This window comes from Oryctolagus cuniculus, chromosome X (genome assembly GCF_051225735.1).
Source record: "Oryctolagus cuniculus isolate XC-2025 breed Fujian yellow rabbit chromosome X, ASM5122573v1, whole genome shotgun sequence".
NCBI classification, from domain to species: Eukaryota; Metazoa; Chordata; class Mammalia; order Lagomorpha; family Leporidae; genus Oryctolagus; species Oryctolagus cuniculus.
Window position 1 is genome coordinate 55,091,465 of NC_142888.1, and position 13,312 is coordinate 55,104,776.

A 13,312-nucleotide genomic window follows, 5' to 3' on the forward strand; every position below is an offset into this window, starting at 1 on the left:
GTATGGTGCTCTAATTCAAAGTACACAAATTGACCCTCTTGTTCCTTCTAGCTTTCCTTTGTTGTGCAGCATTTATATGTTTAATTCCATGACTTTTTGTGTTTCAGGTGGAATTGTCCTGATGTAGCCCACCTCCTCCATGAAGAGAAAGGAAAAAAGTTACATTCAAAACTTCTTAGGATTTTGCTCCTCCCATGCACTAAAATTTGGAATTTTTATCCAAATAATTTTGGCTAAACATTTGTTGCAATCTATCTTTGACTTATTCACACATTCTCATTTTTAAGGTTATGTAGTTATATATTTTTTCTCATTACTAATATTACTAATATTACAGGATTACACTGTTTAGTCATTTTTTATTGCAAAAATATTGTATATTCAGAATGTTTTCTAAGCAGAAGTTTAGAAAATGTTCTGTGTTCTATAGAGCTTACTGCGATTTTATAGCATCATTCTAATTGTGCAATACACTTGGTATTCTATATTACTTACTTTTGGAAACAATTCACTTGAAAATTGTGATCTGAGAGCACACATCTTCATAGTCTTGATTATGAAGTTTTTTTTTTAAATTCTAGAATCTGCTATTTGTATAAAAATCCCAGTTGATTAGAATACTTAAGGGATATAAGGTTCTTCTTAATTGAATGAATCAGCAAATCAAATCAATATTTTGTCTTTCAAGTCTTATTTCTAGCTTATATCATCTTTCCTAGATAAAAGAATGCCTTTGTCCTGAAACACTTGTGAATATATTTTAATGCATTCTGTTTGAGGTACTTGCAGAGTTTCAGGGCCACCGTTCAAGGCAGGGGTCTTAAGTGTAAACTTGAAGTATGGTACTGAGTGTAATGTATTCTGAACCAGGGGATTGCCTGGATAATTTTGATGCTGCTATTTTTTATATCAGAAGTTATGCTTGAGCATTCTTTAAATGTTCCAGGTCTGCTTTAGTTAAAATAGTGGAAACTCATTCAGCTCACTCTGAAAAAAAAAAGATTTTTGAGGAGTTAAGATTACTAATATATTTTAATTTCAAAGATTCATATCCAAAGTAGAATAAATGTGTTGTTAAAAATGATGCCATACCCCTCGATGTGATGATATATAATAATCAACAACACAGGATATGTGTTTCAAGATGATGAGCTGGAAATGAAAAATAAATGAGATTAGTTTGATGAAAGATACTTTGAAGCTCCAGTTAAATGCAAATTGTGGACTAGTGTGGACACTGTTTGTCCTTGGGTACAAGATAGAACATTCTAAACGGGAGGAGAAATCAGCCCTTCCTCCATGCAACCAGATTGTGCTGATTTGGATTAGTATTATGTCGTCTATTTTCCTTTAATGAGTTTTAGAAGATTTATTCACTTGTTTTGAAGACAGAGTGTGTGATTGTGCGTGCGTGTGTGTGTGTGTGTGTGTGTGAGAGAGAGAGAGAGAGAGAGAGAGAAACAAGCAAGATAGAGAGAGAGAATGAGAGACAGAGAGAGAGAGGGAGAGATCTTCCATCTGCTGGTTTACTTCCCAAATAGCTGCAGCAGCCAGGGCATGACCAGGAAGAAGCCAGGAGCCAAGAGCTTCTTCTAGGTCTCCCACAGGGGTGCAGGGACCCAAGCAAATGAGCCATCCTCCACTGCTCTCCAAAGCATGTTAGTAGGGAGCTGTATTGGAAATGGAGGAGCAGGGACTCAAACTATTGTCAAGAGATGCCAGTGTCGCATGGGGCGGCTTTACCCACCATGCTGCAATGTCGGTCCCTGTTCCTTCTTTTTTTGCACTTGTAATTATAATCTCTTTGTTACTATGTTTGAAGAGCCCATTTATGATTAAGGGAGTTAACATTTTTTGTTCATTGCAAATGAAATACCTTTTTCATGTCTATTTTACTTTCTGTATTTTCCTTGTAAAGAATTTATGTACTGAAATATAACTAAACTCCTTTGCTGTTCTGAAAATTGTGCTGGATTTTGAATGGTTAATAAATGCTATGGGCACAGTTAAATTATCCTTCAAGTCCCTGCTGGGTACTATTTTTCACCAAAATGCATTCTTCAAGTCTTTTGGATATGTTTCTGTTTTGTGTGTGTGTGTGTGTAGGTGTGTGTGTGTGTATGTGCCAGCAGGCATGCTTCTGTATGTGTATATGTCTCCTAAGTTTCATAGGTAAATTATGATTGGAAGTTCATGTAACACACGATACAGCATTAAACAGTGTATATAATAGAAATTCAATTCAACAACTATCAATCATATTTTGTTTTGTGAAATGAAAATGTCTAATACTACGGGAAAGCTACTTTGATTTTCTCAGCCACCGTAAGAAATAGCTACTCCTTTTCAGTACCCCCTTATAATGGTGGAGTTTTGATGAGACATCCTACAAAACACATAACGTGCTTAATGCTGATGTAAATGTGGTGGATTGTGTTGTACTATTATTCATGCCTAAATGCCTATTGAATCCTGTGGATACATTTACACGTATATAAATGTAAGATTCCTAAAAAATTATTTATTTATTTGAAGGTCAGAGTTACACAGAGAGAGAAGGAGAGAGAGAGAGAGAGAGAGAGAGAGAGAGAGAGAGAGGGAGAGAGTGGGAGAGGGAGAGAGAGGGAAAGAGAGTGGTGTTCCATCAGCTGGTTCACTCCCCAGATGGCTGCAACAGCTGGAGCTGCGCTGATCTGAAGCCAGGAGCCTGGAATTTCTGGTTCTCTCATGTGGGTGCAGGGGCCCAAGGACTTGGGCCGTCTTCTAATGGTTTCCCAACCCATAACAGAGTGCTGGATTGGAAGTGGAACAGCCGGGACTCGAACTGGCGAAAATATAGGATGCTGGCAGTGCAGGTGCCAGCTTAACCCGCTATGGCACAGATCCAGCCCCCATAAATATAAGATTAATTTCTCCCAATAGGCTAAATACACTCTTTCAAATTTATCACACATACCCGATGATAATTAGAGATATGATTTTTTGAAATGGACAATTTCTACAATATTATATGTATCTCTACCATTATTTATAATTTATAATGTCTGTTATTATTTACTCATATGCAGATTGGAATAAAATTCCTTGCATTACAATAAAAGAGTCAGAGGATGCACGTTGTACACTTCTCATAATAAGGATTTAATATACTCTTAAACTTAATCTCTGCTTATTATAACATCAAGCAGCTTGTGAAGATGCCAAGAAGAGTAGAAAATGTCAGTAAATTATTTATCAGCTAGCCTGCCAGTTGGAAAATAGGGAGCTTACCTCAAATGATATCTGTAGAGTAAAAGCAAAATTAATTAGAAAATTTCACTTCTTAGAGACAGACAAACATCTTTTCTTATCCTGCCCTTCTGACAACCATCTGAGTTCTGTATCTGAGAACACTATATATAAAAGAAAACCTATACACATACATCCATGAAAAAAAAACAAGTTTAGAATTTACATACTCTGTATATTTTGAGAATTGTCTATAAATGCTGCAATTGGAAAACAAAATATTTTCACTGACCAAAAATCAACGGCAGACAATGCAGAAATTGTTGCTAATGTCTTTTTGTGTATATTTAATTATTCTTCAGTGGGCTTTAAATTTGGAGATAAGAAACAAGGTTTTGGATCCCATTTTTTCAAGCAGGCACTTTTTTAAGTGTATCTTAAATTATTTTCCAGAATACAAACAACATTATGTGTTAGTTTGAATAAGTTATGTGACCATGTTATGAAAATTGATACAAGAAAAGTAAAAGTAAAAAAAATAAAATTTACTTTGAAATAGTTTCTTGTCTATATTTGTTTAATGTATTCTATTTATATACCTATGTACTATTTAACTATATACAAGCAGGAAATCATTACCTACACCAATATCTTGAAACATTTCCCTATGTTTCTTCTAATAAATTCATAATTTCAGGTCTCCTATTTAGGTCTCTGATCTATCTGGAGTTGATTTGTTTTAGTTGATGAGAGTTACAGGTCTAATTTCATTCTTCTACAAATATATGCCCAAATTTTCCAGTACCATGTGCAGAAAAGACTATCCTTTCTCCAATGTATGATCTTTACACTTTTTTCAAAAACCAGTTGGCTGTATTTATGTGGTTTAATTTCTGCTCCCGCTATTCTCCATTGATCTGTATTTCACTTTCTTTAGCCAGTGCCATGCTGTGGTAATTACTGCTGCTTTGTAGTTTGTTTTGAAATCAGGTCTTGCGACTTCTGCAGCCTGATTTCTTTTTGTTCAGGATTGGTTTTGGCTATTCTGGGTATTTTGTGGTTCCATATGAATTGTAAGATTGATTTTTGAAATTCTTTAAAGAGTGCCATTAATATTTTGGTATGGATTGAACTGATTCTTTGGATTGCTCTAGGTAATATAGACATTACATCAATATTAATTACTGCAATTTAGGAGCAAGGGATGTCTTCCCACCATTTTACATTCTTGATGGATTGTTTCACCAGGATCTTACAATTTCATTGCAGACATCTTTCACTACTTTGGTTAAATTTATTCCTAAGTATTTTACTTTGTAGCTATTTTGAATGATATTTCTTTCTTGAATTTTCCTCGGTTGAAATTATTATTGATGTAAAAACCTTCTAGTATCTTTTTCAAATGTTGATTTTTCATCCTGCAAATTCACTGAAATGGTCTATCAGTTCTAACAGCTTTTTTTTGGTAGATTTTTTTCACACTCCCAACATCACAAACATGGATAATTTCCCTTTCTCCTTTCACATTTTCAGACTCTGAATTTCTATTTCATAAAAGCTCTTTCTAATACTTGCAAAATTTTATTGAATAACAGTGGTGATAGTGGTTATCCTTGTCTTGTTTGGCAAGGAAATAATTTCTGCTTTTCACCATTATGTATTATATTGGCTATTAGATGATCATTTATTGACTTATTATTTGGAGGTCTGTTCCTTTAATACCTTATCTGTGTTATATGAAATGAAGATTGAATATTGCCAAATGGTTCCCTTGTATCTATTGAGACGATAATATAGGATTTTTAAATTTATTTTACTTGAAAGAGTTACACAGAGAGAGAAGGAGAGGCAGAGGGAGAGAGAGAGAGAGAGAGAGAGAGAGAGAGAGAGAGAGAGAGAGTTCTTCATTCCACTAGTTCACATCCCAGATGGCCACATTGGCCGGAGTTCTGCTGATCCAAAGCAGGATCCAAGAGTTTGTTTTGGGTCTCCCACATGGGTGCAGGGACCCAAGGGCTTGGGCATCTTCTACTGCTTTCCCAGGCTATAGCAGAGAGCTGGATCGAAAGTGAGGCAGCCGGGACTGGAACGGGCTCCATGTGGGATGCCAGCACTTCAAGCCAGGGCATTAACCTGCTGTACCACAGCGCCAGCCCAGATAATACAGGTTTTGAAAATTTCTTTCTGTTGATGTGGTTTATGACACCCTTTGACTTATGAACATTGAACCACTCTGAATCTCTTAAAGATCCCTTTTGACCATGAATTATGAATCTTTGATGCAATGGTGTATTAGGTTTGCTAATATCGTGTTGGGAGTTTTTGCATTCATGTTTATAAAGGATATTGCACTGTAGTTTACATTTAGTGTTATGTCTTTCCTTGGCTTTGTTCCCAGAGTAACAGTGTCTGCAAAATAGTTTGGCAGATTTCCATTCTTTCCAATATTTTTTAGTTCTTTGAAAATGATTTTTGTTAGTTCTTCTTTAAGTTTTTATAGTGTTCAGTTGTCAAGTGATCAGATCCTATAATCTTCTTTAATGAGAGACTTTTAATTATTATTTTTAATATAATTATGTGTTATGGGATGGCTTTTATTTTCTGTATCTTATTTTTTAAAGATTTATTTATTTATTTGAAAGTCAGAGTTATACAGAGAGAGAAGGAGAGGTAGAGAGAGAGAGAGAGGTCTACAATCTGCTGCTTCACTTCCCAATTGGCCGCAATGGCCAGAGCTGTACTGATCTGAAGCCAGGAGTCAGGAACCAGGAGCTTGTTCCAGAACCCCCATGCTCATGCAGGGCTCCAAGACCTTGGACCATCTTCTACTGCTTTCCCAGGCAATAGCAGATTTCTGCATTGGAAGTGGAGCAGCCAGGACTTGAAGTGGTGCCTATATGGAATGCCAGCACTGTGGGCAGCGGCTTTATCTGCGACACCACAGAGCCGGTCACTTCTGTATCTTCTTAAATTAACTATCATAATGTTATGCATCCAGTAACTTTTCCATTTCTTCTAATTTTCCAGATTGGCTGGCAAATAATTGCTCTCAGTAGTTTCCTCTGATCATTTATTTTTCTGTGTTATCATTGGCAAGGTCTCCTTTATATGTTTACTTTTGTTTATTTAAGAGTTTTCTCTTTTTTAAGTCTTGATAATTGTCCCTCCCTCTCCCCATCCCTTAACCCCCATCATTCATTCCCTTTTCTCCTGTTTTTCTTAATTTCTATAGAAACAAAATTTCAGTCCCATTTATGATCAGAGGTTTAATGCACCACTAACCATAATTTTCAACAGGTAAAATGTAGAAAGACCATAGTTTCAAAGGAGTATTAACAAGAACTAAAATAACAATCAAATCTCAGGTGTTCATTTCATTCCTCTGCATTGTTGTATTTTGTATTAACTTCCATATATCAGAGTATACATATAATGTTTGTCTTTTGGGGACTGGCTTATTTCACCAATAGTAATTGTTTCCAGTTGCATCCCCTATTTTTAACAAAGGACAGGCCTTCATTCTTTGTGTGGCTGCGAAATATTCCAAGAGTGCATTAATATATCCCTCTCAACCTCATCTGCATTTTTTTTGATTATTGCATGTTAGCTATTCTTATTGGGAGGAGCTGAAACATCATTGTGATTTTCATTTTCATTTTCCTAATGGCTAGTAAATCTGAGCACTTATTTCATGTCTCTGTTGGCCATTTATATATCATTTTTAGAAAAATGTCTGCTCATATTTGTTGTCCATTTCTTAACTGGTTTTTTTGCTTTGTTGTTGTTGAAAATTTCTTGAAAATTTACATATTATAGATATTGATCCACATGCAAATATATTTTCCAATTTTGTCAGTTGCCTTTTCACTTTGTTGAGTGTTTCCCTTTCCGTACAGAAGCTTCTTAGCTGATGTAATCCCATTTGTCTTTTTTTGCTTTTATTGCCTGTACTTCTAGGGCCTTTTCCAAGAGGCCTTTCCTATCCCAATGTCTTTCAGACTTGCCCTGATGTTTTCCTCTGTTAATTTGATGATATTAAGTCACTGATGTGGTTCTTTGATTCATTGTGGGTTGATTTTTGTATAACATGTAAGACAGGGGTCTTGTTTCGTACTTCAGTATGCATAGATTAAATGTTCTCAACACCACTTGTTGAAGAGACTATCACATCCCTAAGAGTTGAGTTCCTTGATTTGTCTTCCCACCTCAATGACTTTGCTGCTGGTTATGTGTGGAATATCAGCTTCTCAGCCATAGCACGGATGGAAGAATTGGAGTGCTGATTGGCTCTGATTTTCAATACTTTGTTAAATTTCACCTTTGGTGGCTGGGAGTGAAACTTCAGCTTCTCATTGAGTCATACTTACAGTGATAAAAGAGAAGCAGGTGAAGCATGGTGGTGACTAGACCTTTTTTAATCCTTGCATTAAATCTCCTTGATACCTGAGTGCAGGTGGGGACTTAGCTCACAATGTGACACACTGGTGCTACTCCCAATGAGGAAATGGCATATAAGCCTAGCTTCTGCCAAATTGCGATCAGAAGTTAAACACTCCACTTGACCTCATGGAAACAGATTCTGAGTGAAGTGGAGGTAAATCTGTTGATGTTTGGCTAGGGTAGGTATTGCCAGGAAGATGTTTCAGTTGTTAACTTACCTCTCGTTTCCCATAACCTCTGCTGCGGGTGAACAGGCTTTTCTTGGAACTTTTAATGTATGTGCCTACTGACATTTCTGAGTTGCAAGCTTCTGTAGCTTTCTGTCCAGAATCTACAGGATACAATACGGAGATCCAGTGAACTCATCATCTTGTCATATGTCACACTTTGAGGCCCTTAGTCCATAGAACTTTTGTAGCTTTTCCATACGACTTCTTTCCATTGCTTCCGAGACTCTATTTACTTGGCAGTTGTATTATGTTTGAGGACATGTTTTTGTTTTAAGTGAGTTGCTTGGAAGGAATAGTTGAGTGTATCTTGTTCAGAACTCTAAGTATCCTTCCTACATCTATGTGACATTTTGGACAGCTATAATACCCAGCATCCAGCACTAGAGACATATCGACAAACATTATGACTAAGGGAGGATCATAACTGTGTAAAAGGTGCTACGCTACTATGTGTGGTACCTCACCACCCCAAACATGAAAGTCTCCCTATTTTTGTGAAACTTGTTTCATGAATTTTATTTTCTGTCTTAAAACTTGGGAGGAAGATGTATCACAATTCCTTATTCTTCTAGGCCAAATTGCATTTGAGTCCATGCCTTAAACACCTGGATGATAGAAAGTCTAATATCAATAATTGAAAAGGTCCCTCTTGAGGCATAAGGGATGTTACTATAATTTTCATGATTTGTTGTTCCCAGAAAAAGGCACTGGGTGTAGTCCTTAGTTCTTGTTTGCTGTGGCTACCCCTATTGTTCGTTCTGACGTCATTTTGACCTCTACTGATCCTTGCAGGTCTGCCAAGCTGCTGTTCCAGAAGAGCTATGCTTTTGCCCTTTGCCTCAGGCCTCGCTATTGACCTCTGCCTGAATCATGGAATCCCTCACAGCTGCTCTTCCTTGTGTTTCTACACCTGGCATTCAATCTCCACAGATGTTCCCTAGTCATATCTCATCATTTGTGGGGCTTAGGAAGGGAAGCTTACTGAATGCCTACCACTAGTAGAACCTGTGACTCAATCCTTCAAATTACATCAGTCTCTGTGAAATGGATAAGAAGATGGAGTGTAGAATTCAAACTACGTGTTTCCTAAATAATTCACTGACAAAAATCATAACCTCAAAAACTCTCCATAGCCTCACTTAAAAAGGAGAACAATAGTTAACAGTGGATGAAACAAGATATTCTCTGTAGGGTGGCAGGAGCTATGGCCTGTGGTGCAGCCTCACCATAGAGGAACAGGTAGAAGTTAGCGTGTGTGATCCTTCCCAATCCCGGTTAAGTGACAGAGTCTTATAATATCTATACTAGGTCTTGGGCAAGCTCACCCATGTATCTTTTCTTGTGTGATAGGAATGGAAGGTGGGGTGGAGGAGAGACAACAGGTAGCTGTGGGTTTTGACAACCAATAGAAGCGCAGGGGGTGAGATGCTTTCATTAATCCCTGGCTCTGTGTAGTAGTGGGTAAAACTGCTGCCTGTAGTGCCAGCATCCCATTTGGGCGTCATTTTGATTCCCGGCTGAAACCAATTTTATTCCAGCTGTCTGCTGTGGCCTGGAAAACTAGTAAAAGATGGCTCATGTCCTTGGGTTCCTCTACCCGCATGGGAGACCCATAAGAAGCTCCTGTTCTGGGTTTTGGATTGTGGCATCTCCAGCCATTGCAGCCAATGTGGAGTGAACCAATGGATGGAAGATAACCCCTCCCCCCTCTGTCTCTCTTCTAATACCATCTCACCCTCTCGCCTACTCACTTTCCCTCCCTTCCTATCAGTAACTGTGACTTTCAAATAAATAAAAAGTTTTAGAAAAGTGTTCTGTGGAGCAGTAGAATACAGACAATGGGCTTGATTTGTAAGAAGCAATCAAGGCTTGTGCATGAAATTTTTGCCTTGAGATGAAGCTGTAAAAAAGAAAAATTGTGAAAGAGAATCAGCAAGAGGAACAGGGGCTGGTGGGAGAGGAAACAGATAGAAAGTAGCCCCCATTACCTCTTCTATTGGACATAAAATAAATTTTTCCTCCTCTCACACACCATCAGGAAACACTTTTTTGGGATGAACACAATTGTGGAATGTGCAGCGTTGCTATCAGGTAGCCACCTCAACAAGCTCAGGGTATTACTCTGTTAATAAACTCCCCGTGTGTGAGTATGCCTGGTCCAGGCAGAAAACTGAAGTTCAGGATATGGACCTTTCTATCACCCTGAGACTAAACCCATTCTCTAAACCTCTGTATTTTCAGCACTGTTTCTGTGTAATTGTCTCCTTCCTTACTTCTGATAATTCTGTACATCACACAGTATTATGTTGCTGTCATCCGAGCATACAGGAATGAAATACTGATGTTACCTACTCCTGGCAGGGACGTATACGTCCCCTGGCCTACTCCACTCCACCTCCCATGGGCCCTGAGGATCAAGGAAAGTCAAACCTTCTAAGAATCTCTCATTTCTCTCTTCCCTCCTCTATCCATCGCTGTATGCATCCAGGTTCTCAGGGCTGCTGCCACCTAAATGATCTTGGAGTACACCAGGAGCAGAACATTTGTTGGTTCAGGAACTGTATTTGGAACACACTCCTAGGGGATTCTGGCATAGGATTTCAGAAACCTCAACTATTTGTTTGAAAATGTTTAGTATATACACAAAAGCGAAGAAAGACCCACTGTTGTGCTGTAAGCAGCCACCCGCATCTGCAGTAGGTTCCATTCCTGGCTGCTCCAATGTGCCTGCGTAGGTTGCAGGGGGCCGAAGCTGTAGCCAGCAGATTGAAATGCTTCTGAGAGCATGTTTATAGTGCTGGCTGCTCTACTTCTCCAATACATCTCCCTGCTAAGGTGCCTGGGGAAGCAGTGGAGGATGGTCTAGTGCCTGGGCACCTGCACCCACGAGGAAAACTAGAATGTAGCGCATGGCTCCTGTCTTCTGCGTGGCCCTGTCCTGGCCAATAAAGCCATTTACAGAATGAATCAATGGAAAAGCAGCATAAGACCCAGGAGGTAAAAGCACCTTGTGTTCCAGAATCCTGGCTATGGCAGGGCTCGGGCCATTTGGGCGTTGTATCAGCCCATCCCTAACACTCTGCCTTTCGAATAAATGAAGTAATATTAAAAATATAAAAAGAGGGACAGTGGGATAGACTTAGGGAATGGGGTCCCCTGCCATGTCCAAACAGCCCCAAATCTTTGCAAATTCAGACGTGAGGGGTTCTCAGCATTAAACCAAGTGTGCAGATCCTTTTGGAACTATAATTTGGAGTTTAGATTTATTTCAAGTAGGAAAGTTAAGAAGGCTAATTCTCTGGTGTGAGGAGCTTGGAGAGACTCCTGAGGGCTCTGATGCCAGGGTCCCAGTGCGGCAGCTGTGAGGAATCCTCCTCAGGCAGCTCCGATCCCCACCATGCAATCCAGGACAGCTTCTGCTACTCACCACAAGCCTACCCGCCCTGCCCCCACCACAGTCTCCTCCCCTTGCACGAGGTCCCCCCTCCCCCTACCGTCCCCCGCGTGTGGTCCTCGCCTCACGCTACTCTCCCGCCATTCTGCCTGCTGCACACCCAGCCCTCCAGGAGGTTCGTACCACCGCGCTCAGCTGGTGTGCCGCCTACAAAGCCTACTGAGCTGAGTGGACTAGGCGCCCCAGGGTCATCCAGCCTCCAGGCTCTTAATCCTAGCGCTCCAGTCTGACTGGAACAACCACCGTTCCCACCGCCATCATGGCCGACGGGTCTGACACCGGAGGGCGTCCCTGCCACCACCGTCGACACACGGCCCCGGCCGCCACTGGCCCGCCATCCACTCTGGCTCCGCAGCAAACAGGTAACAACAAGGGGACAGCTCCAGAGCTTGAGGCCGCCGCCGGGAGCTCGTCATCCAAAGGGTTGGCAGGGGCAGACGGAGACGGACGGCTACCAGACAGGAGGCAGAGGCGTTCTGCCACATGTCGCTCGCTGGTGCACTACCTGAAGGACCGCGAGAAGGGTGGGCCATGGCGCGCAGGGGTCCGGGACTTTGAGAACGAGCTGTTTAGTCAGGCAGTGCGGAGCCTGCCCGGGGTGCTGAAGGAACGCCAGCTGAACCTGGGCACCCTCAACAAGGTGTTCGCGTCTCAGTGGCTGAACAGCAGGCAGGTGGTGTGTGGCACCAAGTGCAACACGCTCTTCGTGCTAGACGTATACTCGGGCCAGATCACGCGCCTCCCTCTGATTCGAGACATGGTTCCGACGGTGGCCAGAGCCCGGCGGTGCTGTGGCATCCACGCTCTGGAGCTGAATCCCTCCAAGACGCTTATGGCCACGGGAGGTGAAAACCCCAATAGCCTGGCCATCTACCATTTGCCCAGCCTCGAACCCATGTGCCTTGGCGACCTCCAAGGCCACACGGACTGGATCTTTGCCATTGCCTGGATGAGTGACAACGTGGTTGTGAGCGGTTCCCGGGATGGCACCCTGGCGCTATGGTGGTTGGACCCTGACAATTCAAATGACAGCATTGCGTCGGGCAATGTAGTGGGGTCCCCTATGAATGTGCACATCAGACCAAAGGACCTGGAAGCCATCCCCAGGGCCAGCAGCAACCCCTATAACTGCCAGGTGCGCGCCCTGGCCTTCAGCAACAAGAACCAGGAGCTGGGATCATGTTCTCTGGACGGTTACTTCCACTTGTGGAAACCAGAAAGCCACCTGTCCAAGATACTGTCCTTTAGGCTGCCCTACTTTGGCGAGAACGTTTGCCTGACCTACTGTGATGATTTGTCCCTGTACGCTGTGGGCTGCCAGTCTCATATCTCATTCTTAGATCCACGCCAGCGCCGACACAACATTCGAACCGCACACTCCCGGGAAGGTGGTACCTGTGTGTGCTCGCTGAGTTTCTACCAGCACATCATCACGGTGGGAACAAGCCATGGCTCCCTGCTCTTCTATGACGTCCGCGCGCAGAAGTTCCTAGAGGACAGACGCGGGGGCATCCCAGACACCTCTCCAGGGTCTGCCGGGAAGAAGCTCAAACTCATCTGTGGCAGAGGCTGGCTCAGACATGATGAAATTCTGGCACACTACTTTGGTGGTACGGATGAATGGTCAAATGCGCTCTACACCCACTGCTACAACTGGCCAGAGATGAAGCTCTTCACGGCTGGGGGACCTCTCTTTTCTGCCCTCTATGGGAATTATGCTGGCTTGTGGAGCTAGGTATGGTGCTCTAATTCAAAGTACACAAATTGACCCTTTAGTTCCTTCTAACTTTCCTTTGTTGTGCAGCATTTATATGTTTAATTCCATGACTTTTTTTTTTTCAGATGGAATTGTCCTGGTATAGCCCACCTCCTCCATGAAGATAAAGGAAAAAGGTCACATTCAAAACTTCTTAGGATTTTGCTCCTCCCATACAGTAACATTTGGAATTTTCATTCAGAT

The 13,312-nt window shown here is 41.4% G+C and overlaps 1 protein-coding gene across 1 annotated transcript; it reads left to right on the forward strand.

The window, feature by feature from the left end:
- The first annotated feature begins 11,431 nt into the window (after nt 1-11,431).
- On the forward strand, nt 11,432-13,087 carry LOC100353382 (DDB1- and CUL4-associated factor 12-like protein 2). The gene has a single exon (XM_051835083.3). It carries the CDS (start codon nt 11,612-11,614, stop codon nt 13,085-13,087), a length of 1,476 nt encoding a protein of 491 aa, XP_051691043.2. The 5' UTR covers nt 11,432-11,611.
- Nucleotides 13,088-13,312: the final 225 nt, after the last annotated feature.